We start from the raw sequence: 19070 nt of genomic DNA, 5'->3' as shown, positions 1-19070 counted from the left end.
CAGCAGAATACAAAAAAGGACAAAATGAGCTACTCAGAACTAAACACTAGACCCGACAAATCACGACCAAACTACTGACCTGCAGGGCCACGGCTACCAGACGCGCTTCCACTTCCTCCAAAGGACACTGGGCCGATGATCGCTCGACCTCTCCACTTTGACAACCCTGTTTGACTCCTTTCTCTTGCTTGATGGAATAGTTCAATGCCCGAGCTCCAGCTTTCCTTGCGTTCTTCACCGGCGCTCACCGGATGTATCACTCATCCCAAAAATAAGGCAAGGAATCTTCTGTTTGTTATAATCATTATGGAATGAATCGCATATGTTGGTTTAGAATTGCTCATGAATTTATTGATAGTGACTTTTTTCAGTTCTAAGGGGGCTAGTCTACTCCTCCTTTTTCCCGATCGAGCTGCTTTCCCTCATTCTACTCGTCCAACCCTCTTCACGAACTTGTACAATCAATGCCACAAAGATAGCGAACTTGATTATCGAATATATAAGGAAAGGCGCGACGATTTGGCACCAGATATCCGGAGGTGTGGAAAGAGGTGCTGTGATAAGCGGAAAAACCATCGAAAAATGATGATTGCTCATGAAGGTTTCCACAGAAAGACCCCTTGGCTCTGGCAAATAGATCACAATTACAGGTACCTGGGAGCATATCGATGGAATGAACAAAATACGAATAGTTAACATAATATAGTCATAGATCTTAGGTTGTAACTTGATCATGAGCGAATTTGTTGATGTTGCACCCACGAAGTATGGAAAGTGCCAAACATTGGAAACTACCCGGGGAGGAGTTAGGAACATGACAAGGAGAAGCGAGAACCACTTAAATGGAGGAATCCATTGTATTTCTACCTTTGTTTCCCATAGCAACTGGGGATCAAAAAGCACCAAATTTGATGACTTATTAAAGGAAAGATGAAGTAAGAGCATGCTATTGAAGACGTTGCAACATATGTTGGGGGGCCTCTGTTGATTGTGTACAAACAATATACAAGTCCAAAGGTAGGGTAAGAAAGGGTTTAGCTAATGGAGAAATTGACTCTTCTGGGAACCAGTAACGCGTAAACCAGCAAAAGTCAACCCCAGCAAACCACCGCATTGGAGGCATCTGTATATGGTCTTTTCCTTATTTGATGGAACCACATCTGTCTTCTTGTAGTTTGCCTATGTTGTTTCTAGAATTTTTGTTCCTTTGTGGTTAACTGGAGTCTGATCTACGTGTATAGGTATGGCGGCCCGAGGTCGAAGGAGATCTCGTCTGTATCTTGGATAGTGCCTCCAGGGAGGGATCGAGTGTGTCCGGAGCGTCGGGGCTATTCCGTCCGTTCGATGGCGGAGTCGTTGCGTTATGCCCAACGATTTCGTGGGGCGTATTGATCCACAGCTGGCCACTGATGTCTTGGTCAAGGTCGAGCTGGAGGATCCCCTTGTGTCTGCTCCGAATGTATATTTCGTTCCAAGGGACTACTGCTGTGCAGCCCGAACAGCCCGGGAGGTTGCCAACTCATGTTTCCTACAATGCTTTGTCCTTCCCCAGGGTTCTGACAGAAGAGTACCTTCAGAAATTCTTGAGCCTATTCTGGACGAGGTGAAGATGGAGGAGGTACAGGCCGCGGAGGCCTCGCCAGAGGGGCAGGAGGAGGAAGAGCGGGATTTCTCGTCCGTCAACTCGTATCCTTTCCCGGCGGATCCTTCATCTTCCCAAGGCTGAGTCTCCATTTTGGGCAGTGGCTCTTTTTGCAGAGGGGGCTCGTGTCGGCCTCCTGTGTGCAGTTACCGGGGACGACTCGCTAGGTGCCGCGGTGTTCCCAAGAGGCATGGTGGTCGGGCACCCTCGTTCTCCCGTAGTGTTACAGGGAGGCGCAACAGGGTAGCAAGTTTGTTGGGCATAAATTCGATGTACATCGTCTAGCTGTATGCAAAAAAACTCTTTGTATGTTGTGTATGTATAACTTGCGTTGTGTTAGCTTGTTTTTTTTTGTTTTTTCTCTCTCTTTTTTATATGATTGATCACATCGACGCTTCGCCTGTGCCCATTATCCCAGCCCCTTCGCATCCTGCGGCTGTTTAGCGACCACGGGGTGTGAGATTCGAGGGGCATTGCGTTGCAGTAGGTGTGAGTAGGGAGCTCGGAGCTTTAGGTTTTCAAGATATCGAAAGGGCCAGATGATTTTGGCATGGAGACTTTTAGTCTTACGGGTGCTGGAGGGTTATCCCTCCACCATGTTAGGTCAGCCAGGCCTTAGAAATGACAGAGGGTGTTATGCTTGTCCGGTATGAAGGCACTACCTTCAAGATGCCGGAGCGGTCTTTGCCTATCTGCCATTTTAGGTTTGTTAGGCCCAAAAGATGACGGATGGAATGCCTGTCTAGCATGGAGACTTAGGTCTTCAAGATGCTGGACCAGTCTTTGTCTATCCGCCACGGAGGTTAGCTAGACCTTAAAGATGGCAGACGAAATGCCTGTCTAGCATGGAGACTTGCGTCTTCAATATGCTGGAGCGGTCTTTGCCTATCCACTACGTAGCTTAGCGAGACCTTAAAGATAGCGGACAGAATGCCTGTCCAGCACGGAGACTTACACCTTCTAGATGCTGAAACGGTCTTTGCTTATCCACCACGTAGGTAGTGAGACCTTAAAGATGGCGGACGGAATGCCTGTCCAGCACGGAGACTTACACCTTCAAGGTGCCAGAGGGCCTTCGAGGGTTTTGTTTGGAGGTTTTTTTTGGTCTTGCTGGCTTGGTGGCTATTTATGGGTGTGTAAGCATATGGTTTTTTATTTTCCTGTACCTTTGGAGAGAAGTGAGCCTAGGGCCCCCTACACATACTACTTACGGAGGGTCACCGCATTCCAACTGTGTTTGAAGGGGTCCTTTCTGTATCGGCCAGGCGGTAGGAGCCGGGCCTGTTGGACTTGAGGACCAGGTATGGGCCTTCCCATTTGTTGCACACCTTTCCCGGAGCTAGGACACGTCGAAGTACTAGGTCTCTGGGTTTGAAGTTTCGCGGCGCAACCCTTGGATCGTACTAGGCCTTAGTTTTTCAGCATCATAGGCACCCGCAAAATATAGCATAGTAAACTTAACCTTAGCAAATGGATCATTATTAACATATAGGTTATGTTTCTGAAAATTATTACCTCTCATACCTTGATAGTTGAAGTTTAATCAGTCCCGTTTTCATGCATCAAAGGTGTCTTGTTCTTACCTCAAAATTTCATCATTGGTGACAAACTTGTCATGTTGATGGGTTGTACTATGAGGGTCCATATGACCATTGTTTAGGGGTTGAGTGACCAACCAAGCAAATCGTGTATTGAGCATTGTAATGTTATCATTGAGTTGCTGCAATACGGTATTTGTTCCTGCAACCTTCTTATCAATGTCGTCATTAATAGCTTGTCAATGATCATCCAACAAGGTCTGGGTCGGGAAAGTGCTCGCTTACATAAGCGAAGGCAAGGTAGGCGCTATGCATTGCGGTCGCAAACAAGTGATCACTGGTGTTCCCAGGCAGCCTCTTCAAAGGCCGCCAAGAACCAGTTGACATGACCAGTTATGGTGTCTCCAGGAGTGGGGCGGATCTGAATACCAGTGGCCCAGAGCAGTGAGTTGAAGGGAGTGAACGCAAGACTGAGGCGGTCGTAGAAATGTGCTCGCCACTGGTTCTCCTCCCTCATCACTCGATCAAAGTCTCTCTTCACAGCCAACAGCTCCTCCCGACAAGCTGGTCAAGAAACAGGTCGTACAATCATGCAGGAGTCAGCTGGTCGAAGTCTCACTTGTCTAACTTGAGACTATACATGGCTTAATGGTGGTAGAGCCAACACACATCGAATATCACCTTGCAGGATGTCTCGTTCGACTGCAAACCTAAGCTCGCACTCGGCCACCGCTTCCAGACTATGCTAGTTGTCGGCGCTATCAACAGGCGTGGTCGGGGGCTCGGAGCAAGCAGGAGGGGTGGTCAATTCTTGGGCTCTACGACCATAGCAATGACATAAGCTCATCAGAGAAATCAAAAGCTTCATTCATACATAATGCAAGCCTAAATTACAGTTTGAGGTTTACTCTTCTTCTATGGCCTCCTCGATGGTCTCCACCTGGAAGATACACCCTATATTTTCGTCGACGCTTGGCACTCTACCTCTAGCCTCTCCATGCTTACGGGACCAGCGATCATGACCCCTTCCTGGACGATCTCGAGGTTGAAGTTGTGGTTGTGACAGTGGTAGCACTTGAGAATGTAGGCGGTCGCGGCTTTTGCCGCTATCATCACGTCCTTTAGTCCTTGCCGTCGGAATGCCCTGAAGCTGGGCCAACCTCTCTGACAAGACGTGGATGTCATAAGCCCAACCTTGAGCAGTCCTATTGTCCTTCAGGTCAAGGGCGTCCAGTCTGATGCTCCTCAGGGGTCGTCGAATCACCTTAAAGGCTTCCCCAAGAATATCGTAGGTCTTTCCCTCAGCCTTCTTAAGCTGAGAACATTCAACAATGAGCACGGCATTTTCCTATTGAAGCTTGGCATATTCCAACTGAAGTAAGTGTCCCGCCTCCTTCCCTTCAGCCACAGCCTCTCGAGCTCGGCACACCTGCTATCCGTCACCTCCTTCTCGATGATCAGTCTTCGGATGGAGGCAGGAAGGCTGGCGACCAAGTAAAGCAGGTCAGAGGCTGGAGTGGACTCGATGACTGACTCCTCAAGCGCGGAATACATGACCAACGCTCTTGGCGTCGGAGCTACTGGAGGCTAGGGGCTGGAGCATCTTGCTAAGGCGCCAGAGGAGTTGCGATCGGGGTATGTGAGGGATTTGAGGACCTGCAAGAACAACAGATTATGGAATCAAGAAAAAAAATTAGAGCACCTAAGCCTAACGAAGAAGCTTACCGCGTGGGCGAAGGGCACGTTTGGACGCTTCCAGGAAAGCAAAGACCTCCGCTTCTCTCTTCCCTGCCAACACAGAGCCTTGGCTAGTAGCTGTCTAGTCACCCCCAGCTTGGTCGGAGCGACTCTGGTCAGGGCAGCTCTGGTCAGGACAGACGTGGTTGGTACGGGCCTGGTCGGAGTGACTCTAACTGGGGCGGGTCTGGTTGGTGCGGAACTGGTCGGTACGGACCTGGTCAGTATGGACCTAGTCAGAGCGAACCTAATTGGGGCAAGGTTGGTTAACCCTCTGCTAACAGGCACCGCATGTAGGACCTCAACCTGTGGTAGATATCCGGCTCCAGGTAGCTTGATTGTCACCGCGACTAGGTTGACTACCAACCAAAGTGGTACTAGGCACTAGAGTTGATTTCCCAAACAACCCCCATCGGACCCAGGACGTCGACCTTGGGGAGACCCTGCAGCAATGCAGACCATGAAACCCTCACCTAGGAGAAAGCTTAGAGGTAACAATTTCAAGAAAATGCTATATGTACTAGTCTGATCCAAACCCTCTCCGACGAAGGGAGATCACACAACGGAGGAGCATCATGCGGAGGGCCACCCTTCCTCGAGATAGTCGCCATCAGGAATTTAACCCGTGAATCGATGGCCTCGTTAGGGAGATCTGGGTAAGAGGGGGATACTTAAGATGCCGCATGGCTAAAACAAAAAATGCTCAGGATGCGGCTACAGTATTACCTGGGGAGCTCTCCCGAGTGACATCATTACTCTCAGTGTACTTGTATGCCGGACGTGCTCTCCTTCTCAAAGAGCACAACCAACGATTGATGTAGTTGCGGACAACATCCAACCTCAACAACCCGGCATCCGCAAGCCGCTTAACCCATGCCGCGAGAACTGGCAACTCTAAAGTTGCTACGGGAGCTCTCCTCTAGTGCTCGGTGGTCTACGCCGATCGTCTCAGAATGCGAATGTTGTCCAAGGAATCTTCTATCGCAAGATAGAACCATTCCTCTCTCCAGCTCAACCATGACAACTTAAGGCCCATCTCTAGGTACGAGCCTACATCATCGTCGTGGAGGCAAAATCCGCAGCTCCCGGTGGCCAGCCCGGTCTGTAACTTGACCATGTAGAAGAACCTAAAGATGTCAAGGCACGGCTCGACCCTAATGAAATGCTTGCATATATGAGCAAAGATGCTCAACATGATGATGAAATTGGGGTAGAGATGGAGGTGGCGGATATCGTAGAAGGAAATGATGGTGATGAAGAACTCGAAAAAGGAAGGAACAAGCTGACCAAGAAGAAGGAGACGAACATCACGATTTCCCTCTCGTGGGGAGCAGGGATGTCCTCCCCAAGGTGGTACCCCAAAGACAAGTGAAGAGGGAGCTGATGATTGTCACTCATCTACTTCATTCTCGTTGTGTTACACTTGGACTTCGAAAACTCTAGCTCCTTGCATGTGCGTGGCGCCATTAGAATACAGCGGAGGGGGCAGCAGAAGCACAAACAGCAATAGAAACAAGGGGCTCTGGGTGCGAAGGTGTGGAGGCTGGGAGAGATTGGTCAAAGGTCATGGGGAACCTTTGGCTTTCGATTTGTAGGGCCAGCACGATATCCCAATTGTCACGGAGTCCATCCGTTTTGAAATTCAAAGGGTCACGCATACGGAACCAAAATTCTCTCAAGTCTAGTGGCAGTTAATGTTTCTCTCTCCCACGATTCTCTCCCATTACATATTTCTCTCTCTCTCTCTATGGACGTTTAACCTCCCATTAGGAAGTGATTTCTTGAGCCAACCACGTGAGGGAGCAGCGTCGATGGCCACCCCATGGGCTGAAACTTATGTTCACCTAGGGCCCAAGTGTACGACTAGACCACTACCATGACTACATGGAAAAACCACTTAGTCTCCCGCATCCTCAGGGGACCTTGGAGGCTACTATCGATGTAAATAATAGGGGTCCCCTGTTCTTTGAGCCCACACCAGCAAAGGCCAGCTAGTAGTAGATATTAGCAAAAGCTGACCTCGACACGCAACTCTGGCAGGGCTTGCATGACCAGTCTCTTGATCGTGAAAGGGAACTCCACCACCAGCCCTTGCTAGTCGTGGAGCAGGTATTCACCTAACCAGACTAATATCATTTAGTGCTGCCCACTCAACTGTTTTCCTTCCCCAGGCACCTCGTTTCGATGAGCAGAGTAGTGGCCAGCGCAGTGGTGCAGTGGCCCGTCCCATAGTAATTAATGCTATAGGACGGCCCTACAGACGGGTGCGATGGTCTCACAAGTGGGCGTAACGACATGCAGTTAATGGGACATGACACACAAGATGACCAAACAGACTGAGCATGCTCACTCTCCATAATGATGGTCTCGTGGTATGGTTTTCAGCAGGAATGACACTGCCATAGTTTTGGTATGCACTATTTGTATATACGCATCTCCTCCTACTATATAAAGGAGGGAGGACCAGACTTGTAAAGAAGGGAACTCTTTCTGTAACCAAGTTGATCCCCATCATAAGAAAATACATATGACGTAAAGTTGTTATCCCACGTGAGGTCTGAACCCGGATAACCCCTTGCGTTCTTGAGTTCATCACTCGCACAAACACACACACTCGTAGAAAATGTTGATCACACTCTCGTCAATAGATATACCCCAGAAATATTGTCAGGGATTAACCCTCGATAGATATGTTCCCCAAATCTCCTCGATTTCGCTGGTGATTGCGGCAGTGTCGTCTCCATCTCCGGTGATGTTCGAGGGAGGTTGGTTCTGTTGTTTCTTGCGATTGGGATGAAGCTTAGTGTTTCCCCCCATGTTCGCATTTTGTTTCTGGACCGACGAGTTGGTCGTCGGTGCCAGGGTTCTCTCTTCCATGCTATGGCTGGCGAGGCGGCGACCGATACACGTTCAGTGGTCCAGATGTGTCATGATGTGTCCAAGGTGTTAGCTATTGTGGCTTTTACCAATGTTTGGTGCCCCTTTTCAACACAGCAGTGGAGTCGGATCCGGTTCTGGTGTTCTTGAGTGGCAAAGGCAACCGGAGGAGTCGTTGTCCTTGATGGAGAAGACCTAAAAGGATTTTGGTGTAATTTTCTTTTCATAGTGTCTTTGTTGTAATATGAAAATGTAATGTGGTTTCCTTTTAATATATTTTAATGACTTCGCAAAAAGAAAAAAATATCACAGAAGCGAAGTACTAAAGAAAAACCTCCAATTGAAACACTACAAATCTACAATCACAGGCGGACTAGCACATATATACTGTAGTTGAACAGATATCTCGGTACAATCATTAACACCCAAACAGTTGAATTTTGCAGTCGGCAGTACGATGATTTACAAAATCAGCCAAAACACTGCTCTGATGGCAATGGATGTAGTTGAATAGATATCTCTGTACAATCAGTAACACCCAAACCGTTTTGAGTTTTGCAGTCGGCAGTGCGATGATTTACAAAATCAGCCAAAACACTGCTCCGATGGCAATGGACCCGGGATCAACCCTTGCTGGAAGAACTGCAGTCCGAAGACGACGACAATGGACGCGATGGTGAGGTAGGCAACGCCCTCGGCGGCGCCGAGGAGGCCGTAGGGGCCGGCCGGGAGGCCCGACCCGGTGCGCGCCTTGGTGGTGAGCGACCATCCGACCAGGGCCGCCACAACGAGGTAGCTCACCCCCTCCGCAGCGCCGAGCGTGCCACCGGGACCGGGAGGGAGGCCGCAGCCCGTCGTCTTGAGCGTGTACAGGGACCACGCCACGGTCGCGCTCGATGCCAGCCCAGCGGCCCCCGCGGCCAGCTCGAGGGTGCTGTTGCCGCCGCCGGGCTCCGCTTGGCAGGTGATGAGGCACCGGCGGGTGCCGCGGCGAAGTGTGGCAGCAGGGCAGCGGCGGGAAGTGGCGGGCGCCGACGTCGTGGAAGCGGCAGCGGCGGTGGCCGGGATGATGGGGTGGAGGGTTAGAGACGCCATGGTTGTCTGGATTGCTGATTGCTGAAACCAGACGCGCGCGAGATTCAGTGGATGGGGGATCGGGGCTTATCCTCTCCCTCCCTTGAACGAGAGGACTGGTTGCTGGCGCGAAGCGGGCTGGGCACTTGTAGGGTCAAAGATATGGGCATACTCGTACACGACATGTGAGTGTTAAACGTGAACAGAAACATGTGTTTTTAGATGAACAGTAACTTTTTATTAGTATGCCGAAACGGAGTGAGGAATTACATTTAGATAATAAAAATATAAATTTTGGTCTCTGCATCAACAAGATGTGAAGACATTTAGGACATACATAATAATTCTTTAAAAATGACACTTAAATTCATATATAAAAATACTCGAACTTCAATGATGCAGATGTACACACCCTTAACAAACTAAGTTAGGAATTGCATAAAGAAAGCTTATCAGTTTAAGTTTTGGACGTTCTGGTTTGTTCAATTTTAGGTGGTCGGTCTTATGCTATGCTAACGTGTATGCTGTGGAGTTGCGGCATGTCTCACCAATCGTCAATAGTGCCGACAGTTTCAGGTGACTTCAGAATAGCAAATGCGTATAAATTGTTCCATACTTATAAGTACATACACCTCACCATTTTTGGTTATTATTGAGACATATTCAAAATTAATCACACACGGATATGATATGAAGAATACACTTAATGGTGCTGTGAAAATTTCAATATTAGCTACGGCTCAGATAATCCTTGCTCAGTCTAATACATACCATCGAATGTAAGTGAAATCAAATAACTCTCACTAGCGATTTTTTCCATGATCGCGCCCCTAGAAAAGATTTGTGTGTTGTTTGTTACATAAAACTTAAATTTTATCATCTCGTGGTAAAATAGCAGGCAGTAAAATAAGCTTGGAACATCAATTTTCTGAGTACAACTTGTAAGGCTTCAAAATTACAGAAAGAAACTTATCCGGAAATCTTGTGGGTATTTGATTTGCTCGACCATGACAACTTCAATGAATGGTCTGCAAGTTACGATTGATCAATGAATGAAGTTCAAGGATCTAGCAGCAAGAAAAGCTTAACATTTTAGATATTTTGTACATTTCATTTTTGTATGGAAAATAATCAACAATTTCAATGTGTCAGTTCTACTCCTTGGTTGTTTGCATTGATGAATGCTAATATGTTTGTGGCAAGTGTTGCATATTGTGAGAAAATAACTATTTGTGATGAGAGAGATGCCACTTTGCAAAATATAAGTGTGTGGTGATCCAATTATCACAATTATAATTAAATAGTTACAAGGAACATTAATATAATACGTCCATATATGTCATCACTATTACCATAATAATTGTTACGATTAAATTGTCATAAATACTTTGTAGCTATGTGAACTTTTACCGTCACTAAAAGAAGTATAAGTGATAACAATTTTCATCACTAAAATCAGTATAACTGACAATATTTTTTGTCACTAATACGATTTTATGATCACGAATATTGTCACAAATAGGTTGACCAGTAGTGATACTTCTATTCGTGACTTGAGTATTTGTGGCGACTAGTGGCGACTAAAAAATCACAATAAACACTGCTTTGTAACGAAAAAGTGTCTTTTGTGACAAAAATGTTGGTCACAAATATCCTTATCTCTTGTAGTGATAGAGGGTATATCTGGTGCAATCTAACTAGGTGTGTTATTGTCAGAATTAACACTATGTTATTTTTTGATGAAACAGGAGGACCATGCCTCTACTGATTAATTTTATATGAAACAAAAAGAGTATATAAGTAAAAATTCAAGGAAAAAACAGAAAAAATAAAATGGACCTATTACAAGTGATCTATTCATTCTTTAATATCTCGGAAGTATATACTCTTCGCTCCATGGATAACCTTGGCGAACTAGTGAATGAATTTTGCCCTGCATGCACCGTTGGGTCTTCTTGCTTGAAGATCCAGCCAAATAACACTAGTTATTGTGTATAAAAGAATTAGTAGATGGTTTGCAAAGAAAAGCAAAGAAACATGCCAGCAGACTCTATCACAGAGCGCCACATATCTGACGGGATATCGTAGACCGCACATATCGGACAGAAACATACCAGCAGGCATAGGATAAAACTACTAGTGGAAAATTCTGTCTCAAAGACCACAAATTTAAATAACATTTGCAGGAGAACATTTCAGGTTAGTACTATGCGAGCAAACTAGAGTGATTAGACTAAGCCACCCAGATCAATGTACCAAGTACCAATACAACTAATCATCTATCTTTTCTTCTTGTGTCATATCCCATGGACAAGAGGTGTGCGTATAGGACCTCATTCTACATGTCCGGCACACCCGGCAGGCACCAGTGGCTGCAGTCCTCCGGCGCGTCCGGAGGCGTTCCTGCCTCTTTGTGCCGCGACGGGTGGCCATCCGGTCTGAGCTCCGTCATGTGGGTGATCCAAGAAATGTGCCTTCCTTGCATGCTTCCTGATGCCTTCCACCGTCTTCGCGATCATCGCGTTGATCCACGAGTACTCTTCGATGGGTTGGTCGGTATTGGTTAGTGGATTCCGTTGATGTTGAGTTTATGGTTTCTTTAGATACGATCAATATTATTAATATTTTTTAAATTATATAAGGTTTAATTAAAAGAGTATGTGTACGTTAATTAGATCACGTGAACTCATTTTTTTACTGTTTATGCTTTCTTAAATGAATTATTATTAAATTTCTGTGATATTTTATTATTTAGGAACGTGAAAGAAGCACCACAATCTTACTCAGACGTCACACCTCAAAGGAAGTCTACTCGGACTCGAGGTTAAGCTTTAGTCGTGGTCGTGATCAAAGTCATGGTCGTGGTCGTGCTCATAGTCGAGTTTTAGGACATCACGTAAGTAAAACGAGCACAACTCTTACATACGAAGTCCGCATTAGACGATCTTAGACATTCTGTAAAGCCTACGACGTGCCCTTTCCAATAGATATAGCTCGACCAAATATTCCTTATTGTTCAGTCAGAGTAAAAAAAAAAAAGATATCGCGCCACTGTCTTGGACCTAGTTGGATTATGTAATCATGTCAGGGTCGGAGTCCAGATTTTGTACGCTTGTTTCCATGGCTACACAACATTAGATCAACCCAATATACAATAGCTGTCATAATTTAGGCTCGGGATTAGCTTTGATTATTCTGTTTTAGATAGTTTCACCATTTATCGGTTTGTTGAAACTCAACTCGAGTATTTCATTGGTAATTAGTAATATTTAGATTGCATCTACAAGTTCTTACTTCTGTTCTCAATTCGCTTGCCAGAAAAGACTTTTTGGCGAGGCCAACTACGTCTTAGCACGGTTGATAACCACAGAGTAGTAGTGTAGTAGTTGCGAGGGTTCTCGATCTGGTCTAGTTGGAGCCTTAAAATCATCAACGTTGAAACTTTAGCAATCAACTTATCATATTACCTTCGGAAGATAGAACAAGCGCACATCAAGTAGTATTAGAGCTTCGGTTGCTCGTTAGGTAATCTTAGCTACCCCTTTTATTTCATCGAGTTCCATTACCTAGAGTCTAGAAATTGGCCCGTAAAAAGATTTATGTTTTAGTTCTTCTGCTTTTAAAAACAATTTGAGCCTTTCGCAATTTTTTTTCCAGTTTTCGCGTTGTTGAGTTTGAGTCCATCGTTTGTGTCTTTGTTGTTGGTCGAGTCATCATGGTTCTAGTGTCGAGTCTTTGCTAATTTAGTCGTCGAGTAACTCGGCTTGCTCTAGTCTGCTAAAGCCGAGTTTTGTGTCCGCACTTAGGATCCGACCACCCACTCATGGTCTGACTAGTCAATCTGACCACCCACTCGGGTTCCGACCAATCACTCCGACCACCTATTCTGGGTCTGACCATCTAGTCACCGCGACCACTTAGTCGGAGTCGCCCACCTTCTTTTTATTACCTTTATACCCCTGTTCTCCGAAAAAAGTTTGTGACCCACGTACCTCACTGGTCTTAGAAAAGGTAGTAGAAGAGTTTTGAGTTCTATCACATTCGCAAAAACAAAGAGAGAGAAAAGAAAACCAATCAAGAAGCAAAGAGTGCCAAAAAAAGAAGAAGCAAAGAGTGAAAAAGAAGAGTAAAAAAAATTGAGAAAGAAAGAGAGAGAATTAGTTTGTATTGTGAATTTTGTTATATTGTGATTATGTCTGATATAGTTTTTGGCTTGCTTGAGCTAGTTCTAGGAACGTGTTCGGGCCAATAACTGTGACGAGTACTGTGGATTTTTATTCAGCTTTGCTAACCTGATTTCATCAATTATTATTCCTTGCTACTAAATATTGCATGTCCAAGTTACACCTTCTCTCGATCAGAATGGTATCTTCTCTTGCAACTACCTCACTCACACCTGATAAGGTATCACGAACCAGCCATCGGTTGTACCAACTACGGTGATTGGTAAGAACACTTGCAAGAGTGTGGTAAGGCGCTTGAGATTGCGTGACTCCACCTCCACCACCTAATAGTCGATAGGGATAATTTATCTTTCATTATTTTCTATCTTCAACTAATCATAGCAGGAGAAGCATCAGATGCACATGAGTGTGTTTTGAGAGAAGAACTCACAATGGTGTTGAATGGTCATCGACAAGCTATTAATAACGACATGGATAAGAAACTTGCGGAGAAAAATACTATATTGCAACGACTTAATGATAGTATTGTCATGTTCAATACACGCTTCGATCGAGTGGTTAATCATCCACCAAACTATAGGCATTTGGATCCTCATGGCACATCCCATGAGCAAGAGGAGTCCATCGCAGATGATAAAATTTTGTGACAAGAACAAGACGTCTTTGATACGCGACAGCGGAATCGATTGAACTTCAATGTGAGACAAGCACCACAACCTTACCCAGACGTCACCCTCGAATGTTAAGTCTACTCGGACTCGAGGCTAAGGTCTAGTCATGGTCGTGGTTGAAGTCATGATCGTGGTCAAAGTCGTGGTCGTGATCGTGGTCGTGATCGAGTCTCGGGACAGCACATCAGTAAAAGGGCATAACTCTCTCATACAAAATTCGTTTTAGACGATCTTGGACATTCTGAAAAGCCTACGACGAGCCCTTTCCAATGGATTGACCAAATATTCCTTATAATTTAGTCAGGGTCAAAGAAATAAGATATTGCACCACCATTTTGGACCTAGTTGGGTCTTGTAATCGTGTCGGGATCGGAGTCGAGATTGTGTACGCCTCTTTCCACGGCTGCACAACCCTAGATCGACCTCCTCATATCCCCCTATAAATATACAGTAGCCATCATAGTTTAGGCTCGAATTTAATATAGATTATTCTGTTTTAGATAGTTTCGCCGTATATCGGTTCGTTGAACCCAACTAGAGTACTTCATTAGTAATTAGCAATATTCATATTGCATCTACATATTCTTATTTGTATTCACGATTCGCTTGTAAGAAAAACCTTCTTGGTGAGTCAACCACGTCTTAACATGGCTGATAATCATGAAGTAGTGGTGTAGTGGTTATGAGGGTTCTCAATCTGTTCTAGTCATAGCTTTAAGATCATCAACGTCGAAACTCCATCAATCGACTTATCATATTACTTTCGGATGATTAGACAAGCGCACATCAGTTGGTCTGGGCACTAGCCACCTGTGTGTCCCATTTGCCGTTGCTGCCATTTCCAGGTAGAACACAGCCAGTTAATGCAAATTGTACATGGAATAGATAATGATAATTGTTCTGAACTTAGTTATTTAGCTTGGTAACTACCCAGTAGACTAGCGGCCACGGTACAAGTAATCTCAACTGAATGTTATATTAGTTTGGTTTATATAGGATTTTCCATGATTGATCATGTAATATCTTGGAAGCCTTAAGAACAACTGTGATAAAAAAATTAATTACACGCACTGAGAAAAACAAATACTTGCCCATAATGTGAAGAAGAATAGCTCCTGAACAAAAAAAAAAAGCTATTGGAGTGTCGAGCACCGCTCAACTCCCAACCTTTCACCGTTTGCAGGGACAACCGAAACGCTTCCTTGATGTCCATGACCTTGTCCAAGCGGTCGCCAACCATGAAATAGATGTCTCTGCTCACCGACAGATGACACAAGCCAACGTACCAGGATTCACAATGTAGCAATTTATTAGCACCCAAACACAACCATAGCTTACGCTCTGATGGTCTTTTGCGGGTTCCACCAATGCCCGGTGTTAAGCACGAGCACGTCGGAGCCAGCACACCGGTCCGCGTGCCGTGGCAGCACGTCAAGCCGGATGGCCCCCCTCATGCCACCGCCGTTGCTCGTCGCGTTTGCGGTGAATCGATCGACCATCACTATCATCGGCGCGCGGTAGTACTCGACGGAGAGGTTGTAGTCGGCAAAAACCATGGAGAGGTAGCCCCTGTGCCGGCTGATCGGCTTCCCAGACTGCTCGTACACTCTGGACGTGCCAGCCGGCACGGCACTGGCGAGCATGCACACCATGGACTCCCACTGGTTCCGGCCAATCGAGTCTCCGGCGAACACGATCCGGCCGTTCCGGCTCCTCTCCAGCATCTCCATCGCATTGGACCTATATAACGAACTTGAACCATTTGAAACAAGTAATCAGAAAATGTCACAAGGACAAGAACAGCTGGAGAAATTGGAAATGATGCCGTTGGCGGTGGCTACCTACTTAGGGAGGTGGCAGCGATGAGGCCGCCAGCGCCAGTACCGAAGGACGAGTCGCTACGGTCGTTGCGCATGCACTGGAAGCCCGGATCGAGGAACGGGCAGTCCTCCTTATACGTCGTCAGGACGGTGTCGTCACTCACCCATTGCCCGTCCGAATAATCGCAGCCATTGCTGGCACGGCCGTTGAGTTCCGTGCGGCTTCTGCTGACCGGAGGCAGCCAAGATTGGAAGAAAAACTGCGGCGACGGCGACCAGAGTGGCAGGAGAGCGAAGATGGAGAGTACGAGGAAGAGGAGAACGGAGAAGAGTGCATGTCCGGCGTGCATGAGTCCAGACGTGAGCCGTAGTGGCTACCCTTGGTGGTTTGGTGGGAGAGGAGTGAAGCGAGGAATGACACAAGGATTGGTCGAGCAAGCTGTGCGGTGTGCCAAGAGCATGAGGGATGGTTTGAGCGATTTGTGGGTGGAGTTGGACCGTGTCAAACAGAGAAATCATGTCAGATTTCTATAAAACCATGCATTCATAGCCTAACACGTTGTCTGTTGTCTAGAATCGACACTAGTACAAGTTAAATTATCTTTTGGACGTCTGCATAATTTGTAGACTTCTTGAAAGTAAACTCAAATCCTCATGCAACAGAATGAACCATTGTACAAGGTAGTCATAATCTTGATTCTATAATAGGATTTTACGACTTTACAATCCTAGATTAATTATCCCCTAAGCCACAAATAAGCTACATTTATGATTGTGTGCAACCAAAGTATCTAAACCTTGACAATCATGCAAGACCTCTTTACATATAGAGATTGAATATTTGCAAAGGATATGAGTATATTTGTCTTGAATAGTAGTTTGATAATAATAATATTTTATAGTTAGTAAATAAAATAGAAACTAGTCATCAACGCTGCATCTTGGAGCCTGTTTCAGGTCACTTATTTGTGATTGTAGGGAGTGTAAGGTAGAATATTAATTTGTTAGAATATTAGGATCTATTTGGTAGATCTTCAGATCTTGATTCTATAGTGGCATTGATTTTATGATGGAATTGATTTTGTCTTTGAAATTGTTTGGCAAACTAGCTGACTTCTGATTCTTGAAAGAGAAGATTGTGCTGGAATTGTCTTTGTTATCCATGGCTGGCAGACTTTTTATACCAGGCACATTTGCTTTCTTTTACTGATTTCTTTGTGTTTGTACGTATTATAGTAGCACTAATAACCAACGAGTATATCAACTGTACCTTGCATACACGATTATTTTTTCCTAACATCACTAATGGCCATTGAGAACAGTAGAGAAAGCATGAACTAGTTCAGATCTGGACAAGCTATCACCTTGATGGTTAGTATAACAGTCATTTCCTGTATCATAAATCCAGTTTGATGCTATATTCTTATCAATGCTCTTTTCTTTTGTCTAAATACATCTTTAGGTTCTTCTCTTATTACCGCTCAAAAGTTTTGCATGACGCATTGTGAAGAGGTTGATCCAGCTTTCCCCGTTGTCACAAAAGGTAGAGCTTTGTTTTCTAATATCTATATGCAATCATTTGAATTCTGATTTCTTCAAGATATACTATATTGCTATCTGCTGATAAGATAGCCCACGCTCATATAATTTTGCTTCCAGTGCTAAGAGATATCTTTCTCTCATTGGTAGGATAATGCCAGGGGAGAATTAAAAAAAAACAGTTTGGTGAATCAGATGATGAAATGGAGAAGCCAGAACATAGCACAAAACCCGGAGACTTTGACCTTCTTTTTGCTGGAGATATCGATGATCACTTTCTTTTTGGCATAAAATTTACAAAGAAAGTGTGCTGCATAATTAATTAATAATTTGCCTGTAATAAAGTCACAGTTTACCCTTCAAAAAAAAAATCACTGCTTCAAACTTAAGTTTGTGTGCTCTCTACACTGCACAGATTTTTGTGATTTATTTCTCAACTCAAATGAATGCGGTCCTATCCTTTTAATAGAGCATCTTGTAACAAATTGGTCTAAACAAATAATATTCTCCTAGCTTAATCCTTTGTTGGAAATGCCTTTCTTCGATGTTTTTTTTCATCTTTACAACGTTCTATAGTCATCCATTTGCCTGGACTTTACTGAATCTATACTATCTACAAAGCAATCATATGTCACTTGCTTGACTTTCTTGTAATGTTTTGATCTTCTATCTTCAGAATTTGGTCTTTCAGTTCAATGGTCCTCATTACTGAAACTCACTTCGGTAGAATAATTTGGATTCCCAAAATCTTATGCTAACTAACGCATCAGGTGCTATGGTGGTTTTAAGAAAGATATTGGTCATAGAATAGAAGCTATTTCACATCCAATGTTAATTTAACAATGTCATATGCTGTAGTCTATAATACATTTTTTTTTATGCAGTAGTCTATAATATATTGATAGCTGTTTTAGAAATTGTAAGTTTATACACTTTTGAGTGGCAAGCCACAGGTTGATACAATCAAATGTACTTTGTAAATGACCGAAACTTTCTTTTAGAAATATACAAACTTGTCTTCCGGAGAATATAAGCCCAAATTCATTTTTGCTAGCACAATGATATTTCTTAGTGTCAAGATTTTGTGTTTGCATACTGAGAACATCTGAATAGTTAATGTTTGAACTAATGTTTCTGCAGGAAATCTATTAAGCTGTACAGTAACTTCTATTCTTCCGATATCATACACTAAGTAAGAAATCAATATAGGAGACACCATATCAGTGACGATTGCTCAAAAACCGTCACTAATGTTATATTAGTGATGGATACGACCCACCACTAATGTGACCCCGAGCTAGGACCCAGCCATGATACGTCACTAATGACGTATCATTAAAGATTACAGTGACGGTTCACATGAAAGTCCATCACTAATCATATAGTCATTAGTGACAGGTAGAGACGGCACACGGCACAAATTCAATAGTGACGGGTGATACCGATAACATGTCACTGATTAAGATTAGACTAAGGCTATCTCAAAAATTCTCTTCCAACCAATGGGCAACTTCCGACCAGTATCAGAAAACTACTCAAAATCTAAGCCTCAACTGGTTGAATAATCAAAATTATGACATGTGGACACCTTTCGACAAGCCCTTATTCCTTCCGACCAGTATCAAAAAATACTCAAAATCTGAATAGAGTCATTAGTGATGGGTGATAGCTACACCTATCACTGATGATTGAATTACCAGTGACGGGTGATAGCTATAACCTGTCATTGATGATTAAATGCATCTTATTTTGAAAATTCATAATATTTTTATACATGGTTGGATGAAGACAAACTTTATATAAAAATTATAGCTCTCGACGAGATTTATAACTCTGTAGTTGATCACTTTTTTATTTGAAGCCATATAGATGCACAAATAAATATATAAAAACTGTCGAAGAAAACCACACACTTGAACACAAACTAAATTGTTGGATGTAGTGTAAAACTAGTATGAATGATTGGAAACCTACACACATGGCCACAA

At 44.3% G+C, this 19070-nt stretch overlaps 1 protein-coding gene and 2 pseudogenes across 1 annotated transcript; all 3 read right to left on the bottom strand.

Moving 5' to 3' along the window:
* Positions 1–383: 383 nt before the first annotated feature.
* Positions 384–1114, bottom strand: LOC133903180 (uncharacterized tatC-like protein ymf16; annotated as a pseudogene).
* A 7000-nt stretch (positions 1115–8114) lies between these two features.
* LOC133902885 (uncharacterized) lies at positions 8115–9019 on the bottom strand. The gene has a single exon (XM_062344207.1). It carries the CDS (start codon positions 8887–8889, stop codon positions 8380–8382), a length of 510 nt encoding a protein of 169 aa, XP_062200191.1. The 5' UTR covers positions 8890–9019; the 3' UTR covers positions 8115–8379.
* Positions 9020–15057: 6038 nt separating this feature from the next.
* On the bottom strand, positions 15058–15931 carry LOC133903028 (protein trichome birefringence-like 8; annotated as a pseudogene).
* Between the last annotated feature and the right edge of the window lie 3139 nt (positions 15932–19070).

The sequence above is a fragment of the Phragmites australis genome, chromosome 21 (genome assembly GCF_958298935.1).
Source record: "Phragmites australis chromosome 21, lpPhrAust1.1, whole genome shotgun sequence".
Taxonomy (NCBI): Eukaryota; Viridiplantae; Streptophyta; class Magnoliopsida; order Poales; family Poaceae; genus Phragmites; species Phragmites australis.
Note: the sequence above shows the minus strand (reverse complement) of the source record. Positions and strands in the feature narration are given on the sequence as shown.